The sequence below is a fragment of the Battus philenor genome, unplaced genomic scaffold (assembly GCF_028537555.1).
Source record: "Battus philenor isolate CCGP_79_NKW_IND1 unplaced genomic scaffold, ilBatPhil1.0.hap1 SCAF_3, whole genome shotgun sequence".
Taxonomy (NCBI): domain Eukaryota; kingdom Metazoa; phylum Arthropoda; class Insecta; order Lepidoptera; family Papilionidae; genus Battus; species Battus philenor.
In genome coordinates this window covers 13,622,285-13,648,736 of record NW_027181693.1, presented here as the reverse complement: position 1 = coordinate 13,648,736, position 26,452 = coordinate 13,622,285, and the positions used below count along the sequence as shown (strand labels likewise).

Sequence of the window (26,452 nt, the reverse complement as noted above, 5' to 3'; positions counted from 1 at the left end):
TTGAGGGTCTCTCGTCCCCCTATCTTAAATCTATGACAATAACTTTTTCTGTAAAATTTATTAGCGTTCTCTTCCGTCATCCTACATAAGTTCTTTGACGATATCTTTCAGTCTACATTTTCTTGAACAATCTTTAATTTCATTTACAATTCTTACACACGCCACATTCTTATCTCAATTTTTAATTTTTATCTTTGTCTTTAATTATTGTTTCTTATTTTACATTTCTTTTGTTACTTAAAATTTATTTTTATTTAATTTAATTTTATCTATTACTTTCTTTATTATTTTATAACAATATTTTAAAAAATTATGTCGGCTTCCTTCATTTTCCATTATGGAGGCGATTGTGTCGTTTTCTATCTTCAGCACCACTTCGCGCTTTCCTTTCCATCTTTCCCTTGCAAATATTAGACAACTCTTAATTCTGTGCAGCACGGTCTCGTCTACCGCAATCGAAAGTGCTTGCATATATCAGGAAGGCGTTTACTTAAGACCACGGGGATTAAGACGAAAAGGAATTTAGAGGAATTTACATTCTTTAGGCATAACCTTTCTTGCTTCCGCAAAGAAAAAGCTACTCATATGAGACAGTTTTTTGCACTATGAAAACAGAGCCTATTTCTGTAGTCAAACATTTTATTTCCCTATAGAAGCTCTACATTATTATGACTAGATTACATCACGTGTTATTCATATGTATGTCAAAGCTCACATAGTATAAAATAAAGAAAATAAAATCGAAGTAACAAATTTATTTTATGTTAGTTTAAAGTTGCCAGCTAGCAATGTTTATTATGTAAAAGAATTGTAATTAAGTTGCAGTCAAGTCGAGGGTACTTTTTTGCTCTTAATTAACTTAACGCCGCTCGACTAACTCTTCCTCTTAATTAAGCTAGGAAGAGCTTAATTGTGTTTCTTGCCTAATAATTAAGTTTTCTTTTTAAGTTATTATTGAATATTCCAATATGACAGTTGCCAACGACAAATTTGTAATAAAAGAACACAAATTTCAAAAGACATATATGATAACAAATCGTTCATGATTTATAACGTTCCTTTAATTATCAAAAGATATTCATTATTTGTCTTTTAAACCGAAATAAATGATTGCTCGCGTAATTGGCGATACAGCGGTATTTTACAAAGAAGGCAAAAGAAATTTCCCACCTGATGACTTGCACTGCTCTATCTATGTAAATGGATTCTTGAGAGAGACCATTTATCATCATCATTACGTAAGGTGTTCTGCTAGATATAGACCTCTCCCCACATATATATAATAAGACCGTTTGGGAGCATCCTGCATCCAACTTCGACGACTTTAATAAGGCTTTTTGTCCTCCATTATTAACGAATATATTTATTTATCACATATTTTTTGCATTTGATAATAGAAAATCTGTATTATAAGCTTCTTATATGTTTAAATACATCAATACCTCGCTTTGCGTCGTCTCGGTTTGCTTTTTTTTCGAAGTTGCGTCGCTGCTTAATTAGTACTAATTTTCACAGCGTGTCGTTAGATTTTCGAGGTTGCGTTTTTTAGGTTCGAGTCTTTAACTTTTTTCAATTTATTTTTTTTCCAAAAGATGGCAACACTTTTGTTTCTAATTGCGCCATGCCATCAAAACTCGAGGATTCCCTTTCTAAATAAAAATTAACCCAATTTTAATACAGTTTTATTTTCACTTTGGAGTTCAGTTTCAGTTACGTATTGTGTTGTAATGTAGTGCGTTGTGATTTTTTTTAAAAGAATAATAAATTTATATAAATTTTAACATGTTGTTACAAATTGTCTGGTTACAAATAAGGTATATATTTTTTCAATTTATTATTGGCAGAGTTATATTATTTTTGTTTTTTAAATGTTTACTTTGTTCAATTTTCTTTTTAAAAAGTTGTATTTTCGTAACCCTGGAACCTATCTTCGATCTTTACATGGTTTGCTATAGAAAATCTTAATTCACTTTGCGGCGTTTCACTTTGCGTCGTGTTTTTTTTTTTGGAACGTAACCACGACACAAAGTGAGGTATTGGTGTAAGTATTTTTGATTGTAATTTATTCTGATGGTTCAGAATAAATTACAAAATTTCGTTTTATTATCGTTTTTAAACACTGACTTTAAATATTGTTTTATTTGTCGTTCAGATTGGAACAACCAACATGGTACACTTGAAACCTGAGGACTTCACTGACGCCGTGGTGGCGGTGGGAAAGGAGAGACCGATCAACATAACTGAGATGAAGCGCCTCCTTAACGAGAACCCCGAACTCTCTGATACCGGTAACTTCTTCAATTATTCAATTATACGCTCGTTTTCCTTGATTGTCATTATCATTATCATTTCAGCCTTAGAATGTCCACTGCTGAACTTAAGGTTATAGGTTTCCAAAAGGAATCGGAGAATATTTGCAGTTTCTTGCCACGCTTAGCAAAAGCAAGCGCAGTTTTTTCGTTCAAAATATGTTTGTGAGTTCCTGCAGTTCATATATCCGTGTCTCTTTACCTTAGCGAATTCTTACGATAACCACAGGAGGAGTGGCCTCACTCACCCACGCATAAAGTAGGCTGCGCACTATTATATAAGTTAGGTACAAGCAGAAGAAGTATTGAACAGAAGAAGAAGTATTGAACAGAAGTTTTAGCAATTATAAAAAATAAACAATTAATTACGTTCATCGTTACAACATTAACAATTTTATTATCAACTAAATCAATTATCAACACATTTTACTTTTTTTTTTAATAAATCTGAAGTCTTTTCTGTCCTCGTTGGTAAGCTATGTGAGCTACGGAGAGCACTATGCTCGGGATTTCTTTACGAGATCAAATCAGGAATAAGGAGAGCTATTGATGAATGAAAGTAAACGAAATAGATCATCAGATTAGCAAGTTGAACTGACAGACTATAAAACTCACAGAACGGATGGCCACTGTAGCCTTATGGTTCTTTACTGGTGACCACGGGCCGGTGAGCGCAGCGTCGGACGTCTAAACGTAAGATTTACAGACCTTGTTAAGATTGTCATAAGAATGCAGACCGCTTCCAACTTGCCTTGTTGGAAGTACATATTGGAGGCATACGTTCAGCTGTGGATGTACTTCGCCTATAATGATGATGATTACCCAGCATTTTCTTTCATCAATTTAGCTTTCATCAATTTAATTTAGATGATAGAATAGTAGGCAAATGAATAAATGAATCATTTAGGTTCTATATACAGAGCCATTTTAACATTAATGAAAGTGACGTGAATATTATGTTCGTTCATTCGAACGAATTGGATTTAGAACAAAACATTGCCAAGAAAATATCTAATGGCTGAACAATTTATTAAACTGTTAATTTTCAACAGAGCTGCCAACAATGTCGCGCCAATCAAAAAAAATTGCCGAAGGGATAAGAGTGAAACGCAGCGTATTTCCTGACTCCGCTGCGGACGCCATCGCCGATTTGCCTGCAATGAAGGTGGTTTCCAAGTCAGAAGATAGGTAAAGTATATTTTTTTTACAAAAATTTCTCAACTGGCTTATATAATTTTTTTTTTTGGAATTTACTCTTTGATAGTGAAAGATTTTTATTTATTAATTTAATACTTTATTGTTCATCTTATTAACATAACATATAAATAATAAATTAACAATACAGAAGTAAAATTGACGGATTAACAGATTCCCCGATTTCTTTAAAAAAATACTATAATTTACATAATTGTTAATTATAGTATAAATAAATTCATAATATAAAAAGAAAAAATATATATTTAGCACGAAAACCTACTTGGTACGGTAGTTGTTAACTGCGGTAATTAATGTAACTGTATCACAACGCACAGTTCGGGATAACAACATAGTTGCAAAATGTTTGAGAAACATTTCGTAAGAATTATCAAAAAGTAAATAAAAATAACATATTGAAAAGTAAATAAAAGATATTAAAATATTAAAAAGCATAATTAAAACACACTAACACATACGTTTGTTTGTGTATATAAGCGTGTGAGAGCGTTTTAGTGTAGCAAATGCCAGAACAAGTGAATCAGAACATGCTGCTTAAGAAGGTTTCTGTATAAGAATACGTGAGGGACATTAGCCACAGTAAAAACCTTTTTACACTTCCTATATGACATAAAATATTTGTGATATTATATAGCTTAGATCTCATGAAGTATAGACAGTGTTTACTAGCGAAGATCAAGAATGACGAGATTCGTAGACGAAAGAAATTAACCGAAATAGCCCAGAAAATTGGTAGTGGACAGGTCACAGGGCGAGCAGAACAAACGGCCGCTAAGGCCTTGTAGTTCTAGTGTGGAGAACAAGAACCAGCAAGCGGAGTTCACCTACAAAGTGAACAGACTTCTTCATTCATGACCTACCGACGAAATGATGATGGTAATTCAAGATAGGTTCCTGCTAAACTCGTCTTCAGAGTTTTTGTAGGTTTGGACAAAAAAAATCGGGCACTATTAACGAAAAACTGACGAATATATGGAACAAATTTATCACTTATTGAGTATTCGGCTGTCACGTTTTCATTGTGTTTTCTACCTTCTGACACTTCCTTTGTTAGTGACGAATGTTTTAGATGCTTCTTACCATAAACATCTATAAAAAAATTATTTTATCACCAACGGTCTTTTAAAAGTATCTCGCACTGATGATTATGTTGCGATATTTATCGCACGTTAATGACGTAATTAGTGTTTAAATTTAAAACTACACGTGTTAGGAAGACGTTGCAAATAACATAACGTAAATCGTGTTCCAGTAAACTGATTTACAACAGCACGTAAACCCAGAAAACCGTCATTTGCCAATAAAAAACGCATAACGAACGGTATTTATATTAACGGGTAAAACTTCTGGTCTTTTAAATTGCAATAAACAATTAAAGCCAATTGAAATAATTAAAAGGTATCACGGAAATACATTAATTGAAAATGGCGTAGTTAAATTCCATATTATCGTATCTGGCATAAGATTTAGCTTTGATGACTTGTTAGAAAAAATAGTTTTATAGTGTAATTAAAATCGATTGTGTTCATAAATGATTAATACTTCCCATGTGGTAAATTAAATGCCGGATACTATATAATTATTATTGGACATCGAAAGGAACAAATATATCGAAATAACATACGAACAAGACTCGCTAGAGACAAATGTATCAAAAATGTTTTCAACGAGTTCTTATTCATTTTGGTCACATTGTTTATGATACAAGAAGGCTCCTGGAGAAGTTTGTGAGGAAAAAGTTTATAGAAGAAAAGCTCATTATACACAAAGTAATTGGAAATAGATGTGAAAGCTGTAAAGTTGAAGCTTTTAAGTCAAAATTAATGGCGCTTTTCTTCTTCCTATTTATATGATTTTTAGCAAATCTTAGTGAACATAGAGATCCTCCTCATTCTTACAGTATCTTGCCATCTCTTTCTTTCCGAGGCTTTTCGTAGAAATCAGGGGTAATTCCGACAGTGCTTTCACTTGATATCAGTCTCGAACTGATACACTTCCGGATTTTAAATCAATAACACTACCTTAAACAACAAATCGCTTTATATCGTCTTGTTTTTTTTTCGCATGACGAGTGTTCGCATAATGAGTCCTGAAGCGGTCCACCATCCATTTGAACAAGGAAAACGACGTAAGCGAATATTTCATGCGATAATTGCCATTGATCAAACAATATAGACGAAAATCTCGTCAAAGGAAACAGCTTAGTCATCTTTACTCAACCATGACATGCCCTAGAGATATTTATTTTTGGAGATAGACATGTCTTTTACTTCAACTGATGAATGTGAGCACATCTTTCTAATATACTATAGAGAGAAAATCATGACGTCAGCCATCAATTGTTATTTCTTTCTTTTAAGTCTTGTTCGGGTATAAATTTAGTGCAAGCCTTTTTCAATTTTCTCCATTTTTCTCTGTTTTGGGCAGTGAATGAGGGATAATATCTTAAAAGTGGCTACCAGCCACTTTTAAGATATTATCCCTCCATAGCATTTGTTTTTCCTAATTTCACTTCAAGGCTTAGGTATATATACTTTTGAATCCGTTCTATTTTTAATTCTCCGACCTCAATTAGAGATACGTTGCTGTCTTAAGTCGATTCTTAAATTATTTTCGTTTTGTCTAGCTTCTTTTCTAGACCAATTTTATCCAACATACATCGGCAAATAAATGAATAGTGATAAAAATAGGTACTTTGTGGTAATCACCAAGATACACGGCGGTAGATGGCATCACGAGATATCTATTAACAATTATATACATTAATATCGCTGGAATGTACATGAGAATTAAATAACAATTGAGGCATAACTATGAGACAATTGTCGCGTTGACATATTCTGTCATGGACAGATATAAACTTACATAAACACGGAATATACTTAAGGGTGTGTGCAGAAGAGTCTATTTTTATAATAAACGAAAAGCTTTAAGTGTGGAAAATAACAAAGAGATTATATGCAGAATTATAAAACACAAAATCAAATGAGAAACCGCTGATCGAACACCTTGAAAATGATAAGTTTTGAAACCAATAATTGAGATAACCTTTATTATAAAAACAGTAAAATTTGTCCTGGCGTCTGAACTACATTTAGCTGTATTACAGAAGCGAGTGTCGATCGAGTGTAATGCAATTGATACAACGCTTTATAGATTCTATAATACTTAGCGTTACTCCTAGTACTTTACAGGTGTAGTCGGTGTAAGAAACCTATCATTAGTCTGTTTACGTAAATGTATGCTTCGAAAACAGTCAATAATACTGCAACGTGTAGCAGAAACATGCAACTAAAAGTACAAGTTATTTCATTGGTAACAACGAGCTAAGGATGCGTATACACGTGGGCAAAATATGAGTCAACAACTGTAGTTTAGTGTGAACAGTTTCGCTAGCTGATTAATCTTGTTTACTATGCGATCTAAAGCATTTATTAGACTGATTTCTATTTAACCTGTAATCAAAACAGTAAAGGCTCTAAAATTATATGTGAATGCTAAAGAGTTAGAGTTAAAGGTTTGAAAAAAATGACTCTCATAGGTTACGCGGTATACTAAAACCAGTTTTGTTATTCCTTTTTCGTCGCTTCTTCTTAACGAAGGGTCGTGGCTAAGCACGCCAGTTTCTACTAGCATCTTTTTCCGAACTGTTCAATTCTGTGAAGATTTTAAGGAGCCGTGGTATTGCACGCTTTCGAAATTGCACCGGTCCATGGAGTAGGTAACCAGCCTCTGGCCCTTTTACCCTCCACATTGCTTCTACAGATTATCCGAGTTCCTACGTGCAATCTGGCCTTAGTAACATAGTATTCTACTTCGTGGATAATCGAGTCTTTATTATGAGCTCTTTAAGGATAAACAAATTAGTGCAGCACGCTGTCCACGGAATTCTTTGTTAACCGTTTAGGTGCTACGCGGCGCAAAAGTGCTGTGTTATTTTATGCTGAAAACTGCGATACAGCGCATTTGCGCTGCGAGTTTCTGTGTGTCTTTATCGCTTCTGGATGTACGTCTCTCCTCGATGCTACACCCATAACATATTTTAATTATTTTTTACCACATCATTGCTTGAAACTATCGTAAGGGAAATCGTACAAAAAATATTATCAAAATTGATTGAAGCTTGTCTAAATGACAATGTTTTATTAAATAAGTGAAAATAAGACTTTGTGCGTACTTGCAAGAATTGCATTAGCAGTCAAACGGTTCAGATAAAACAAACTATTTGCCTCTATTTTTAACACATATTTTGATTACAAAAATGTGGTTGAAAGAGCACTGTATTAACTATACACGGCGAATATATTGTTATAAACACCGTATAATTATACCAAACAACGTCAAACAAAAATTTAAGCCTTATTTCTTAAATAATGTAACTCTTGTCGAACTTAAATGCTTATTCACAATTATTCCCATTGTTAATCTTCATTTTAAATTGTTTTATTACTCAATTCAATGTCAACTTTGATAGCACAAATAGTATATACCCGGCAGGTTTCTTGCGCTGTAACAAAAAGGGTCGCTAAACACATACTTCCCTTTTAATTTTTGTGTTGTAATATTTAAAAAAAGATATTGTTCCGTATGTGTTTCAAATTCTTTTGAATTACTGATAACGAAAATGAAAAACTAATTGCAACTTTTGTAACAAATACATGTATTTTGTACTTTATATGTTTTCAATAAAATAAATTGTTTTTTAAAAATATTTTTGCATACCTTTTAAATACGTATTTTATAGCGGATCTTCAATTTTTTAAATTTTGAAAAATGAAGGGCCATTCGTTGCCTGCTCTTGCTATACTACCAAATTATAAATACTGTTTATATTATTAAATTAATGAAAATAATATAGTTTATTCTATTTTACTTCTATATTCGCATAGATTGACCCCTCCGTAGAATACTCTGGTGAGCGCGCCATTATTAAAACGTATTTCTGTTTTTAAATAAACACAGTGTATATGTGCCCTTATTCAAGGTGCGTAACCACAAGTATTCGGTTTCTACATGTCAGCTAGTGCTCAGTTTCGCACGCACACATTCACGTAATGTCGGTGTAAAATCTCTGTGTGCGAATTATGAAGTACAATCAATAATAATGTGGGTAATAAATGAAGTACTGTTGAGTCAGATCATCAGTTTTATATAGCCTAGAACTATCGGATATCGATACACGAATTCAAATTCAAAATATCTTTGTTAAAGTTGGCGTTTACATGCGCTCTTAAACCGTCAATTATTTTAACATTACACGTAGCTACCGCTAGTACGGAACGGTGATCTGTTGAGAACAGCCAGTTAGAAACTCAACGGTTGCTCTTTTAAATGAAATTTACCAATTTTTTTCATGTTTATAATATCATATCAATCATATAAATAAGTCAATAAACAAAGTTCCACACAGCGCGATCATCAAAAAAATTGGAATGATATAAAAAGATTATTTAAATAATATACTTCTATTTTAGATTCAAAAATAAGAAACGGAAGGCACAAAGAATTTTAATTACGTCTATGCACATTTAATTTTTGTCTCATTTATATGTATCTTTATCAATATTAGCTGTTCCTGTTATCATTATTTCAGATATAAAAAACCTACTATTAAACATAGGCCTGGCTTACAGATTTCCAATAGGATTTAACTTTATAGATCGACTGGCCACCTTGTAGATCGACTTCCTGCATTGCGTTTACCGATCTTATGCATATAAAATTTATACGTCATATCATTATATATAGCAAAGGTTCGGCAATTTATTTGAAAAATTATTTTTTTATGAGAAAATCTTAATTTGTGTTTACGGTTATCTAATGATTGGGAGAAATACGATATTCTTGTTTTTAATTATAAATCATAAATATATTACTTTCATAGATAAAAAGAGTCCAGGCTCAAATATTGGATGCCATAGTAAGAACTTAATATTAAATATTTAACATTATTAATTTAATAATATTTACTGATAATTAAATTAAATAATATTATTTTAATCTATATCAATAAATAATACATACGGATAGTTAACCTTAATTATAATGGAGCAGTTAAAAAGTATATACGCACAATTTTTTTTACTAATATTTACGTATAGTATACAATATTAAACAACATATTTTTTTTAAATCACTACTGAATATAGTATATTAGCACATATATCATTCGCACTTGTAAGAATCCCACGCGAAATTTCTTTCATAACGCCTCTAAAGAAGTATATCTAAATATATAACTCAATAAGAAATGTAAGAAATATTATGATAATATATTAAAACGAAGTTGTTCTTTAATATTCTAATAATACTTTATAATGTCTCAATTTCTGCTCGAAATCTACTTTCAGCGTTTTATTTAAGCTGTTATAATATTAACGTGAAGTAAATGCACTTGTGAAGCAAATATTATATTAACGTCGTTGCAAAATTTTACCTGTATGTATATAAATACACTGTGTGTATAAACTAATTACAACTCAACGTTTTTGCTATTTTTTGTACAATTTTTTATTGTGGTGTATAAATTTTCCATTACATTTAATCACAATTGACGAACCTATAAAAAAAGATTTTTATTAAATATGCTCATTTATTTTTAAAGAAATAAAGATTAATAATGTATATTCTTATTTGTTGTTCGATTTTCATTTTTACACATTTATACAAATGTATAGAAAGCTTCCATTGCAAGAATTTAAAAAAAATGTCACAAAACGTTTGTGTGTTTCCTAAGAGTTATTACGCTGTATATTACTTCATAGAAGATAGCTGATCTTGGGGATTATGTGTATCCTCCAGGCTATTTCATTGCTTATTCAATTATGTAATTTTAAATTGTTCAAAGAAATACATGGTCTCGCTGTGTTTCTTTCGCCTGTTCTCTGGTCTGAGGCATTTCATCCGAACTGGTAATCCATAGTATGACGAATAAATAATTTTTGAATTTGAATTCAGATGTTAACTCCAAGAAGGTTTCGATATTCTATCAAAGAGGTCACAACGCTGTCATTGTGTAAAATTTTATAAATAATAAATAGTAAACAGGTTCCGCCACATAATCATTATGTATAGATTTTCATATATAGAAAACTTTGTATGCGTGTATAAGAATAGTGACGTAGACTGAATAAAACTATCGATGAATTTACATTAGCGCTAGAAAGAAAGCCATACTTGTTATATTTTTATCTAGACTTACACTTTCACAATTAACTTTCTTTAAAAAACCTAAATTTGTGTAACAATTCTACTACAATGTAAAAGTTTTTTTTAAATAGTTGCACAGCCTATTAATGACTTTGGTTATGGTATTAATCACGTTTGTAAAAATAATCCCAAAAAAATTACAAGTTTGCGGACTCCTCTCATCTGGTTCGTTAAGAAACTCTTAAATTTTAAATTGTTTAAAGGGATGTCGTTAAAAAGTTCTATTTAATAGTAGTTTCTATAAGATTTGAAGCTTATGTGATTCTTCTCTCGCCGTACAAAATTTACCATTTCAAAAGATTCCAAGTTCAAAATAAAGTAAATAAATGAATAACGCTTCCTTGTAACTGTAGTCTAAAAGGTACGGTAAAGAGATTTATCGCTTCAATAGAAGCAAATAGATGCAAATAGAATTAAGAATAAATGCAGTCTTTCAGAATACGGAAATAGAATTTTCCGTGACCTTTTCAGTCACAAGAGGTTAAAGGTTATAACTTAACATACTGCTATTGACGTCACTGAGATGTGATGCGGATATTTAAAGAGATTCTGCTTGAATAACGCTCGAACAATGAATGTAAATTGACGCACCTTGGCCATATTTTATGGTCGTTATAGTCGAAAAATATATCATTGCCTTTCCAAGTAATCGCATAAAATTTATTTATCTACGAAGTTGGAGCGCTTTATCATAATAAACTGTTGGATTTTACCTACTCTGTAGTTACAATTCCTATGGAAATGATTGCTAGTAGGTATCATTTAGTAAACCGTTTTCATGATATTTTAAGCTGTAATAAAAAATAGTAAAATAGGATCATCCTATTTCATCCATCAGACAGCGGTGTGTTGTTGTTAATACTCAAAAACAAGGGACTTATTTTCGTCCACTCGCAGTTATTTTAACAATAATATTGTCATGTTCCGAAGTCACCCCACCAACGAGTAAAAAAATTATTTCGAACGTATCGTTTTTTGCAAGTAGTTGCTGCGAGAAATGAACTCAAATTATTTTTAATTTTCCCATCTCTACCGTAGGAATGGCGAGCGAAGCCTTTTTTTAATAAATCCGTGCTCGCTTCGCTCCGAAAGAGATTAATATCATAGTTGGAATCCCTGTGGGAACGTATTTTATATTTTGTTTAATAAAGCTAATGTAAAGTGATGCGTAAACAGAACAGTGCTTTTATAATTATTATACGGATCATTTTTAAAAGTAATTATTAAAATATTCATTGTAATAATGTTTTTTTTTCATAATTACTGTTAAAATTCCATGCATGGCATTGTATCAAACAGTTCAATTTAAATTCTAAAAAGATAACAGAGAGCATACCTAAAAAAATATATACACACGCATAAAGTTTTTCCAACTTCGAGTTGCTAAAGAGAAATAAAAGAAAAATAATACCATAACTGACATAGCATTCGATTTTAGTTCATAAAGTACCGACCATAAGAACAATTTTATTCTTAATTAATAAATCTAAATAATTCTTCCTACTACTATTTTTTAATAAATTATGTGTAAATATAAGAAGTACAGCTAAAAGGAGGGTATCGTCAATTCTCGATCATTCTAGATAGAAACGTTGCCGAAGCGTCTTCCGCCAATGTCCCCTTGTAGTCATTTAGCCTCGTTACCCCATCGAGCGTCCGCCGAAGTAATCTAAGTGCTCAGCGGTTTCCAAATCCTGTAAAATGGTAGTATGCAGCGGTTCATGTCGGAGCTTTATAGGCAGCCCGCGAGCTTCACCATTTTAAAAGAGGTTATAGGCTAAGCAACCTCAGCGTTATGCCCACTCACTTTTCTACTAATGCCATTGAACAGCAGTGCAGGTCAAGTAAAAATATATCGTTAAAATGTGTTGCTAGGCGTAAAACTCAATAAACGGCGGCACCTGTAAGGCCATGTTTTATTTCTTTGTTACTGTACGAAGAGTAATATGGATAGTAAAGTCTGAAGTCTGTCGGGGCAGCAAGTTATTACTCTATTCTATAGATTAAATAATAATATGCTGTCTGATTTTATAGGTAAGAGAGAGAGAGAGAAAAAATAATTGTAATTATTTGATAATTACAGACGCAAAAATAAGAAGTCCACGCCAAGCACGGATTCATCAGTAGCTGGCAAGATGGCGCTACACACGGTGACAAGAACAGCTCGGAACAGCGACGATGAAGTATGTTAGAAAATAATGAATATAAATTAACTGTATTGTTAAGTTAAAAAAAAAATTAACCAAATGATTTGTTATCTGTGCAATACTTTGATAGAGCAATTGCATGTGCATATCATCATTATCATGCCATCCGATAGACGCTTATTGCAAGGCGTAGCCGTTTCTCTGATATAGCCACGATGACCGACCTTACTCTTCCCGCATCCAGCTTCCTGCGACTATAACTATATTGTCGGTCCACCTCTACCATATACCGGCTCGCCACTCGACAATCTTTCGGGCCAAGTGGCCGTCGATTGCACGAGCGATGTGCCCGGTCCGCTGCCACTCTAGACAAGTAATTCTGAATGCCATCAAATTAATAAATATTTTTTTATTATATTATTAATTAATGTTCACGTTCACATTATATTGAAATATATTTACATAGCTTTTTAATTTCACTGTTTGCATTTAGAATTCGCTTTACATTTCAAATGTGCTTGCGTTTAATTCAAAAATTGTTTATTTTAAATTCACAAGGCCATCCTTACAAAGACATTGATAAATATTTATTAAAACATCCGATGAAATATTTACTACAGCTGATTGTAACAACTGGTATTTATACATGACGACGAATTTTACTCTAGCTGACCAGCCTGTGATATCATTATTGTTAATATCTTACAATTTAAATATCGATTCTATTACACATAAACGATTTGAATAAGAAAAAATACTAATTATTTATATTCTGCAAGATTAGAATTGAGGAGATCCGTAGGTAAATCAAGGGCCCTGACGTAGCTCGAGGAATTGCTTCTCTGAAGCGGTAGTGGATAGACTCATCGCTTGGCTCAACCAGCTATCGGTAGACGTGACTTGGCTAGGTCCCCTAGAACCCTCTATATATCTTAAGTCGTTGGAAGTCGTTGGTTACAGGTAACGCAAGATTGAACATCGTCGCGATGTTTGGGTGAAGCCTATACCTTCCAGTGGGCGTCCATCGGCTGACATTGTAACAAAGATGCTTTATACATTTGTGTTATAAAATTTGTAAATTTATTTTGGATACTATTGACATCTTTTTAAATAACAGGAAAGGCCACGTAGACCATTCGTCGCTGCACATTTCCACGGCAACACGTCTCATCTGAATACCAATTACCACGAACACTATAAAGGTGAGATTATTTCAATATGCAATCAATCATTATTTCTTACGAAATATTTTTTATCGATAATCTTGTTTTGCAGTTTTCATCTGTGATTTTAAATTACTTTTAAAATCTTATAATAAACAGTAAGTGTAATGTGAATATTTCGAAAAACAGCACGTTACTTTAAAATCTGTGGCGCATGAAATTGTAGTAAGAGTCGCGTAGAAATGGTAACTCATCGATCATTTTAGACACATACACACATTACACGCCCATACTAAATTAGAAAGCCGTGTTCACATTGAGAAGTTAAAGGAAACGTTTCAGAAAGTATTAGCGCGTCTCTCTAATTAACTAATTCGTTAAGGGATGTGTCAAGTTTTACGAGATTAATTAGATTAATTTTAAGAGAGATTAATTTTCTGTAATCCGAAAAACCGAACCTGAACAAAACAAAAATATTTTTTGAGCTCTGCTCTTTTTGAGTGCTAATATTTCTGACTCTAAATCACATTATTTTACGACGTAGTAGTCTTATATAATGAAAACTTATTAAAGTATAAAAACTGTCTTTTTAATATTAAATAAGTTAAAGATAAAATTAGGTGGTCCCTTATTCCATGATTTTGAGGCCCTTTACGTACTCTAATAATATCAGAAAATTGATCCCGTGAACAATATCGCATTGTATTTTTTGTGTGGGCTCCTGGTTATTACCAAACCTTCAGGAATCAGCTAAAAGCGATTTAAAAACCGTTGGACTATAGAAAGTCTTCAGACGCTTAAGTCAATATTTTACTTTTGCACGTATGCTTGCTGGTAATCTAAGAAGTACACGAAAGTTGTTGTATTATCGGCAGGCAATGGTCTCATCCGCATTTCTCACGGTGCTCCGCATGACGTGTGGTATCCGGCGCCGTGGACTCTGGCAGCACCGCACCCACGCCCTACTCTCACCAGCGCCGGCCACGTCGAGGTGTTCCAATCGGGAGTATACCTCGTCTACGTTCAGGTACAGTTACGCATAACCAAAGCTTTTATTCTTAACAGAGTTCGCACCAAACTTCTAGTACACTGTAAAGTTGTTTTACGCGGAGGCATAGTCAGCTAGACAATGTTTTGACCACTTCAATGTTTAAGCGAATTTAGTAATTTTATATAAGTTCTTATGTACTCCCATCGTAAACCGTGTTTTAATATTAATAACAATGCTATGAAATTATTAATTTTTTTTCCATTTTTAATTGATATCTGCACTACCCAAATAATTAACTGGCAGAAAATACCTTTGGCATTAAATTCGTTCCGTTATAAATAGTAGAAATAGTGAATAAACAAATAAATAAACAAATCTAGTACGTTAGGTTAATTAGGTATTGGTAGTGAATGTAAAACCAAAGACTGTTAAAACGACATAGCAATCGAGTACATCCGATGGTCTCTAGAAAAAAAATACAGTTTTCTTTGAAAAAATTAAATTATTTTCGTATAAATTATTCATTTTAGTCCTCTATGGAAATCAAAGTACTTGTCGAAAATCGTTATAAGTAAATAATTTTTCACAGATTTATTACTTGGACAGTCATGACGTTATATCATGGGTTCTGCACCGAAGCAACCCTAGCCGAAGAGGACGCGATACGTTGCTACAGTGCGCGCAATCCTCGCACACCACCGAACGAATCGAGAAACCAAACTCCTGCTTCTCAGCCGCCGCCCTCTACCTCCGTAGCGGCGACAGGCTTGCCGTCAGAAACACCAGCGGAGACAGGCACTCGCTCATGCAGCCCGAGAAGAGCTTCATAGGTCTCGTTAAACTGGCCGACGCCGACGAAAACGATGAAGATTTTTAAAAAAATTTTTAAAGATTTTCTTCACTTAACCTAGTAATTTACGTTTAAATCTCATTTCTTGCCTTATTGCTTGCTGCTTTACAGGTTCATAGTGATAGTTTTACGTTCATTAGTCAAATGTGCCATTGCTAGGAACATACATTTCCTCATTTCGGTTTAAGATTTATGGAATAGATTTAGTATTTAAATTCGAGTTCTAACAAAAATCTGTTTTTCTTTAACATAAGCAACTAAACATTGTAAGTCAATATATACGTATATACGTAAACTAATTGGGTCGATAAAGCTCTTTGTGATAGATTATTTCATTTAAATTTTTTAATTTAGTATTGTATGATGGAATTGATAGATTAGTTTTTTTTTCTTTTGATGATTTTAATATAAATTTCTAATACGTAACTTAGATTTTAGTTACTCGAATTTATACGGCGATGTATTATGTGATACATTGATTGAATCTGTTATGCCATTGATATTATAAGTATAATGTTACACTTAATCATATTGTAATTTATTTATATACGTGTTGTTACACATACCACGAGAACTAATCGACGTAGTGTTTTTTTTTTACAGAAATCGTAATTCGGTATTGACGATATCGATTTTTTGTACGTGTACTGAATAAAAATATTTTAAATTTAAAATAGTTTTTTATTCAAACTTCGAATGTTGAGTCGGACTCATATTTTTTTTTGTTTTGTACTGATCTTAGCTAGTGCCAGGCCAAGTGGTGTTGTACTTACATCGAGTTAAACTCCTTTAATATTATTTTAGACTCGGACCTTCCCCATATACATATATACATATACATATATACAATACAATCGGTTGATCGGCCTGAATCGATTGTCGGTTTGTGATCTTCAATCTAGAGCCTTAAAGCCCCAGTGGCCATCAGTTCTGTACTCTATTTGGCTTGCCCATTACCACTACAACTTGCTAATCTACTGGGCTATAACAATTTATTGGTTTGTCCATGGATCTCCTTACGACAGGACAATAAAGAAACCAGGTCAGGGGCGGAAAAAATGTCAAACACCGCACCCGTTCAAAGACCGTTCATGCTTTAATTTTTAAGATTATTAGAACACCATAAATAATAGAGATTTCATCACAGTAACTTATCTTCGTGTTCATTTTAATATATAGAAATAAATATTTTGTAGCTATTATATACATCATAAGTCTCAGAAATATCAATGTAAAAACCCTATTATCTACATTTAAATCTAATTCTCGGCACTCAAGGTAAAGGAAATATCTACTTATTAGATAAAAGCTTTTAAGACAGGGAAAACATTTCCTATCCCGTCCGTTTTATTGAATTTATTCGTCCTATGTTAATAAGTAGACAAGCTACATTTCCATATTTATGAGAAAACAGAACGAACATCTGTTAGTATCGAGGATTTTTTAAGATTCACGTTATCGGCTAGTGCCATCCTACACTTCTTTCTGCTTCGTCGCAATGAAACGTTCGCGGAAACAGTGGTCCACGAAAAGACGACTTGCTTTGTTAGGAGTTGGACAAAGATGAGCTGTGAAAGTAATAAGGTCATAAATGAAGATAGTATTTCAATAAAATACATGAAATGAAATCAAAATAATTTTCTAAGTATTAATATTTTCTTGCTTGAAGAGCGAGGTATTTACAAGAAGGTAAAGAAACGACTCGGTTTACATCATGGTCATCGTCGTTTCTGCGCATAGAAGCCCACTGTGAGGCGTGGGCGTCCCCTTAAAACATTTATGGGAGTAAATAATCCCTACGCTTGGCAGGCGGGCTGGCGATCGCAATGTAGTATGATGGTACGCAGAAGATGCTGCTGTCCAACTTCTGGAATCTTGTTAGTGAACTGTGGTAATCTCATATAATTAATGCACAAAGTTTTAATTATATGAGATTATATCCTAGGAATCGAACCCTGTCCCAGTCTTCTGCCACTGGGCTACCATTACTGTACAATGCATAACAACAAATAATGTTTAATACATTGTGAACAGAAATGCCAATCGCCACCCGAGGTATGTGCACTTGACAAGACGCACACGAAATATTTAAGACCAGATATCTTAATGTCAACCTCATTCGTCCAGCAGTTCATACCTCAAGAGATGCACACTATAACAGGATGGTTAAGAGCGTACAAAGGGAGACAAACCAATAGCATTCTAGATAGAAGCTTTGTTGGAATTATAGCACTTGTGTAACACTAACACACTGTAACACTAGTATACCACAGTGGTAGTATTGTTAACCATAAATTTTGAATTTTCCATTCGATTAAGTCGAGGTTCGGCCCTTTCTGTGACTGCCTGAACGAAGGGCCTTTGCTAAGCGATCTAAGAGCTCACCGGCCTCCCAATTTTGCATGTGACGTAATGACCCGGACCAAAAGAGGGAGCCCTCGAGCTAAGTTACATGAACGAGGTTTAGAGTAACAGTCCTGCGGGATCTGCTTTCTTAGACCCTCAGCAGATCCAATCCGTAATATTTATATATGTAAATAAATATAAATGTGCTTTATTTTACAATATAAAATTCCCACTTATCAAATAGTACATAAATGTGTATATCTCTATACAGAGTAAACATTCAAAGTGCTGTATCCTATGAGTTTTATAACGACTGAGAATTTGCACCGAACAATGTATTGATTTTCACATTTGTAATACCTATGTAAGAATTATACTGGACATAAGAACTGGCTTATGTGATCAATCGTAGAAACCTTCGTTATAATATAATCGAAACTTCGTTGTCTTTTTCGTGTTACTGGGGTACAACAAATAATAAATATATCGGGTCAGCATAATCCCGACGAAACAAAGGCGACAATGTACTTATGTAACAAGATTGATCATAGCCCGAAGGCCGGCGAAAGCGACCCGTCGAGCGGAAAGCTGTCAGTAACGAGAATATGACACAGGCTACGATAAAACAGGCCGAGGAATACGAGCTGTAACGTCGACTAGATTAATGTGTCTATACATAACGAGGGCCTACAGCTAAGGTGTCATGAATTATTATAAAATGAGAACGCGAAACTAATAACTTCTGGTTATCTTTGAAAAAGTAAATAAGGATAAAGACCTGAAGTAACTAGCAAGTGAAGATAACTTTGAAACAATACGAAATGTGAATTTACTTATTTAAATCTCCCATGAAACTTACAAAGTTATTTTAATCAAAAACATAAAATATAAGATTAAACTAAGATATACAAGTGACATCATATTGAACAAATTATTATTTTTATTACTAAATATGAAAATATGAAATTTGGCATTCTAATGGTTGCTTCGCAATACATTGTTAATGGCATATTTACGCGCCATCATTTAAAACCTTATACGAAAAATAGTAACATACACGTGATTAATACAAGAATTAAAAATAAACTGGTAGCGCCTCATTTTCTTCTTCAAAGTTTAATCATCAAAAACATCCAAATGGTATTTTCTTTTGTTTTACCAGTCTTAAATCTATTAAATACATTTTGTTATTGCATTTAAAAGCGTTTATTTAATCGAAATGTGTGGGATTTGGTTAGTTAACACATTAATATGGTTAATATTATCATGTACACATCAAAATTTATACAGAGCAACTGTTCTGTTTCTTGCCGCTTTTTCTTAACAGATAAGAATTTATCATTCAGTGGTAGCTTACTACTTATAATATTAAAATAATGGACGATACAAAAGTGAAAAATATTTTGAATTTTAAATAGCTACTTTTGGGCCACATTTTATCTTCCAAAGCGAAGGTACGCTTATTAATAACAGGTAATGGCGGCATTAAATCAACGGCACACTGGCTGAAGCAAGCTGAATAATTATAAGAGACTGTAAAACATCAAACATTCAACGTTTTTTATGAACACCGTACTGAATATTGATTTTAAAGTAATTTACGCACATGCGTAGACCATTGCTAACTGATTTCATACAAATTATTAGATTAATTTTGTTGTAAAATTAGTAACCAATATTATTATCCTTGAGGCCGAAGAGTTTTGGATTGGTGACCACGATCTGGTAAATACAGTGTTTATAGGTCTGCCACTAGGTCGACCGACCACATAATCAACATTGCGGAATATCGCTGTATGCGGCCTGCGTAAGGTCCTATTGGAATTCTGCAGGAGAGGCCTATGTCTGGCATAGAACGTCCTACGGCTAAAATGATGACGATGGTGAAGTTAGTTATATATGAAAGCTCCTATGTCACATTCGATATCCTTGTTCATCCTTGACCGTTTGTGATTTTTTTTTAATATAACCATGATAAAAATGAAATTAGTGATCTCCGTTAACTTGTACCGAGGGTACTGTCAGCAAAACAGTCAATAATGTGTAATAAAATTTCAGAGGAAAATGTCCACATAGCCTATAAATGAGTACGTGAATTTTGTGTGTTATTGTGTATGTGGAGTTTAGATGTAATATATTAAAATTACTTATTATTTCCTATCTGTTCTTGTAGACTTTGTAATACCTGAAGTTATTGGGCTGTCGCATTACTGAAGAGAAAATCGTTTTTCAGAATGATCACTTTATACAGGCTGTCAAATGTGCTATATATTCACTCCTTAAAAGCTTTCATGTCTATAACTATATCACAGTGTATATTTTTAATCAGATTTACAATTTCATAATTCTATTTAAAACTAGTTTAAATAATTTAATTTTTAATACCTGGAATGGATGATATCTTGAAAGATTAACGATCATTTTCTAACCTCTAAGGTTTCAGAACATGCTACAATATTTTCCATGTTTTGTTCTTGAAATAATTTTCAAAGTAATTATTTCATAGTAAGCAAGTAGACAGGATGCATTACACAGGCGTTGCGACGATTTTGCTGACACGAACAGTGGGAAGCAATTACTCGCTGTCGCTCCTTCAATCCTGTTAGCTTATGATTAATGAATTTTTCATAAAGATTCACAGAGAACGTTTACAATTTTTCAAACGTTTTTAAATTTATTATATTAATCAAATGAAAATTTTTTAATTTTATCCAATGCATGTATTATACTGCATTTTGTCATAAATATGTGTTGCAAAATAGTTTTAATTATGAAATTTGTTTCTTTTATATATATATTATATTAAAGCGTATTATTGTATTAAAGATTATATAGGAGACAAATATGCTTGGTATTAGAATAATCTTGATTTTCAAGTGAGAAATAAAAGATGTTTTATTGTAAGGAATTGTGAAATTGTTATTTAAAAGAGTAACTATTGATTTTCTTACCAGATTATTCTCGATAGAATCAACACAGCGATAGATTCTTGAACCAGCCGTAGGACATCTACTACTGTACATAGACGTCGCCCAGAGATTACACATAGGACCAGTTGAAAGCGACTTGCATCCAGTGTCTTCCGATGATCTTAACAAGATGCCTCAAGATGCGATTTTCGGTTCTTGGACTAATAATTCTGTATATTTAAATTAACAGTATTTATTTTTTCTTGTAACTGTAGATATATTGATCGTCCAAGAAATTACCCCAACAGTTTTAACTAACCACTATAACTAACATTTCAGGCAATATTAACGTGAATTACGATTTATATAGGTTAGGATAAGTGAAAGAAAACTGCAAAATATCTTATATTATTACCAGCATGTGTAACCTATCGTAATAAGAAAGGCGGCGTATGAAAGAAGAGCAGAACGTGAAGAATGAAAGAGTTCGTGAAGGATTTGAAGAATAGAGAGAAAGAATTTGGGGAAAAAAGAGCAATAAAAGTAAAAAACAAATATTTTCACCACATTCTGACATCTCTGCCCCAAACAAAGCAGTAGGAACGATTTAAAAAAAAAGTTAAAAAAAACCTAACGTAATAAAAATCCTATTTGTTTAAATTCTTAAAGTACTTATATACTTTTTTAAAACCATAATATATCTTTTTAAAATTCCACGTCATCAACCTTTTTGTTTCAGTGTCACATTTTAAACTCCCAATATAAAACTATTTTTTTTTGTTCACACGTTTATGTTTAATTGTTTATTAAGAAACTATAATATATTGATAAAGGTTTCAAAATATTCTAACAAAAACATAAGGAAAAGTATTTGTTGTTTTTTGGAAGATAAACATCAAAAAAATCGACGACTATATTTAAAAACACTTTATTTTTCAAATAATGAATTTCAACCCCAGTTAAAATATATACCGTGTACACAAAATATATTACACGAAAGAATTTTTTTAATGAAAACATAATTTTAGTAAGTACTCCCTAAAATTTGAAAAGTCAGACCCAACAGCCATTATAGGTTTCGCAGTACAGTACCGCGTTTTAATTAAAAGAAGAACCATTAAAACAACTTTACTTAAATTTACCAACTAAATCCTTAATGAGTTTTAGCGATTCTTCGGTTTCGTCTCGGATTTCGTATAACATTTTACAGATACGTTAATATTAAGTTTGTTAAGTTTCTCTTCAAAAATTCTGGTCAAAGGAATTCACTGAACCAATTTACTATCTTTGACTAGATTCAATTAATATGTTATTTAAGATCAAGTGTTAAATGATAAGAGTAAGACAAAGTTGCCTCACGTATTTCTATTTTTTCCCATTTCAGTCCTTATTGAAAATTATCTGCATTCGGTTCCCCTTAATTTTATTAAAAACCTAAGCGAGCTAGTTTCCTAATGTTTAGTTATAACTATAAAAATAATTCATGTATTAAAGGATTGATTTATTTATTTATTTATCAAGTAATTTACACTATTATTCTATTAGTAAATTGTCGTTTCAGCTCACAGATGCCCGGTGCAAAGCGAAGACATCCCCATAAATATCTATATGGGGATATGCCATAATTGCTACGGCAGGCGGGTTAACTTTCGATTTGTAGTATTATGGTACGCAGAGCACGCTGCTGCCAATCCCTTAAAAACTTAGTAGGTAGCGGTGGCAATCCTATGTTATTAATGAACAAAGTATGATTTGTATAAGATTTTAACTCTAGAATCGAACCCATGACCTACGATCGCAAGCCACAGTCCTTTACCGCTGAGCAACCACTGCTCATTTAATTATTAGTTGAATCAAAATCAATTACATCTTTTATCAGAATTAATCCTCATATATACGATTATTTAAGTAAAAGATAAATATCGGCGCGAGGTCTTTAAATTTATCTAAAGAAATTTGGACTTCTCTAGACACTTTAAAACAAATTCAATGCTTTTAACGCTATCTGACGATGATTTATAATTATCATTTCAAACGTAAGGCATCCACAGCTAGACTTAGGTTTTGACAGCGGCCTGCATCAAGAATACTCGATAGTTAGAGTTAATCATAAAACGAAAGTACAGCTAGTCTTGTCGACTTTGATACAAAACTTCAACAACCTATACTCAATAAGAAGACTTTATTAAAAGTAAAAAAATAATAGTTACTTACGAGGGTGGATTGAAAAGTACTCGGCCTAACCAAGAAAATAAATACATACTAAATCAGTTATATTTTTATTTTTCTACATAATCACCATCAAGTTCAATACACTTTTGCCACCTCCCCTTCCAAGCATTTAGACCGTTGAATAAAAATGATTCTTCCTTAGAGTCAAAATATGCGTCTACAGCTGCTTTGACCTCGTCGTTTGTCGAAAATCTTTGACCTCCCAAGTGCTTTTTTAGGTTAGGGAACAGAAAGAAGTCTGATGGTGCCAGATCAGGTGAATACGGCGGATGCGGTAATAGTTCAAAGCCACAGTTGTGAATTTCAGCCATTGACTGTACTGACGTGTGAACACGGGCGTTATCTTGATGAAACAGGACTTTTCTTCTGAGCATTCCTCGACGTTTTTCTTTTATTTCCTCTCGTAAACGACGTAGTAAGGTGCAGTAGTAATCAGAGTTTATAGTCTGACCCCTTTCAAGATAATCAATCATAATCACACCTTTCGAGTCCCAGAATACTGAAGCCATCACCTTATTTGCCGACAAAATCGACTTATCCTTTTTAGGGGGTAGTGAACCAGGTCTTCTCCACTGTTTTGATTGTTGTTTTGTTTCCGGTGTACAGTAATAAACCCATGTTTCGTCCATAGTAACAAAACGATTCAAAAATTCATCTGCATCGGCTTCAAATAACTCCAAACAGTCGCGTGAAATAGTCAATCGCGTCCTTTTTTGTTCAACTGAAAGCAGTCGCGGAACCCACCTCGCAGACACCTTGTGGAAACCCAACTCGTTGACAATGATGTTTTGAGTTCGTTCATAAGAGATGCCTATAATCTCGGCTATCTCTCTAATTTTTAATCTGCGGTCTCCCATTATTAAATCAAGTACTTTTTTAATATTTTCGTCAGTAGTTGACGTCGAAGGCCTTCCAGAGCGGGGTTCATCTTTCACACTCTCTCTACCACGCTTAAATTCTGCTATCCATTTTTTGACGGATGAATATGACAGAGCACAATCGCCTAATGTACTGACCATGTCATCATGGATGGCTTTTGATGATAGCCCCTTCTTATGGAGGTACTTAATGACGGCACGCTGCTCGATTTGCTCCATTCGCGGAAATTATGTCCGATTACTTTGTTAATAAATTTATAAAATCACAACTAATTATCGCACACGTTTCTAACTTCACACAATGAACTAGTCTGAACTGAACTAAATAATGTGGGTAGATTTGATTTTTAGAATTGAATGGATCTGTGTTAGGCCGAGTACTTTTCAATCCACCCTCGTAGTAGCGGGCCTTTGTGCTGTCGGTTCATCGTTATTTATATCCACTAACCAAGAATTTACAAATAATAACTTTTTAACAATCTGGTGTTATTTTCAATCCTATAATAGCCTACTTATTATTTTATTTCTAAAAACGAGTTATTTTCGTATAATATATAACACTTCTCAAATTAGAAATTACTTAAAAAAGAAATAGTTAAATGAAACTTATTTAAAAAAATAAAAATGCTTTTAAGTAAGAAGAGAGAGCTAATTGCTCTCTTGTGTTCATTTATTAAGAAAGACCGCTTGCAGTTTCAAAAGTCAATTAATTATGAATGAAAAGCATTGTCTGATACTGCACTCTCAACAAAGTTTCCTTTTAACACAAAGGCTCTTTTCCTTTTCTAAACTAATAAATTCAATTTCTCCCCGAGCTAAGCAAACAAAGCTCATTGTTTTTTTCGGAAAAAGTTCGTTAAGAGAAAAATAATAACGGTAAATAACCATTGTAACATGATTATTTTTCCATAACATGGCTTTATCGTTCTTAAAAGTTCTCATTAAAGGTTAAATTTTATTCCTAGACAATAGAAAATAATTACACTTTATAACTGTATGTGCCTGTATCACAGTATCACTTATATCGGAGGATTCACAAAACTCATCATGTAAAACTTTGAAATTTAACCAATAAAAAACTGAAGTTGTTTCAAAGACCTATTCATTTAAAGCAAAAGTTTAAAGTCATTTTAAAGATTTTATTGTAGTTATAAAAACGATCTTTAACTTGTTAAATATGTTACATCTTTCTCAGCCACATATTAAATCAAAGTATGTATAGTATGATTATATCTTATTAAATATATTTATATGATATAATCATATAAAAATATTTATTTAATCGTATCTACTCAGACAAATTTCATACTGTCAAAAAATGTTGCCTCCATAGCAGAGTGACAAAAAAGTTATAAATGATCACTATTTATTTAACATATTAGTAATGAAGCGCGATTTCGAACAAAAATATATTTTTTCTTTCACCTTCACGGTAATATTGTGATTAATTAAAGACAATTTTACCATCATTTTTTTTTTTTGAGAGACGTCAAAGCTTTGACAGTTACGGACAGTAGTTTTTTACTCTGTGGTTTTTATTGCAAAACAAATGTGACAATTTTAATTTAATTGCAATTTAACATCTCTTTAAAAACTTTCTTTGTCCCTTAACGAAAACATAAAAAATAGTCGAATTGAACAACTTTCATCATCACATTCTACACTGCGCTTGCTAGTTTGTGGTGTCCACTCCAGAACCTTGGTTCTCCTTCGGCCATCTTTTTGCCAACGAACGTTATCCTCGTGTTTTCTTGGATTAATTAAGGAGTAATTTCTAAGCTGTTAACATATTTAGAGTAAGTTAGTAATACACTTTACAATCTTTTTTTGTCTTGAAGGTAAATCCTACATGGAATACACTTCCGTTGCGGGTACAAAGACACGGTTACGCCGCACTCCCAATGGCAAACACACCACAGACTTTTTTGACAGCTTTTGTTGTATCTACGATTTATCCTGATTTAAGCATTGCATCAGAATAATGGTATACCTCCACTTCATAATAATGAGAAATCATTGACATATTTCGTTTTAAGTAGTGACTATTGAAATTACTGGGGTAATCTAACGTATCGTATAACACGTTCAGTACAGCACATATGCGGTTTCCACTTTTGGTTGTCTATTTTAAGAGTCTAGACAACATCGCTTTGTTAATGGTTGAATTTACATGTGTATATTTGTATCAGGTGAACGCCCTCTT

At 32.9% G+C, this 26,452-nt stretch overlaps 1 protein-coding gene across 1 annotated transcript in view; it reads left to right on the top strand.

Annotated features, from left to right (window-relative positions):
- egr (TNF superfamily member 12 eiger) overlaps window positions 1-15,911 on the top strand; it is a 58,999-nt gene extending 43,088 nt beyond the window's left edge. The window contains exons 3-8 of the mRNA XM_068770421.1: window positions 2,153-2,288; window positions 3,362-3,497; window positions 12,817-12,916; window positions 13,998-14,082; window positions 14,919-15,070; window positions 15,624-15,911. Coding sequence (XP_068626522.1) covers window positions 2,153-2,288; window positions 3,362-3,497; window positions 12,817-12,916; window positions 13,998-14,082; window positions 14,919-15,070; window positions 15,624-15,911 — 897 coding nt within the window. The remainder of the gene's footprint in view (window positions 1-2,152; window positions 2,289-3,361; window positions 3,498-12,816; window positions 12,917-13,997; window positions 14,083-14,918; window positions 15,071-15,623) is intronic.
- Window positions 15,912-26,452: the final 10,541 nt, after the last annotated feature.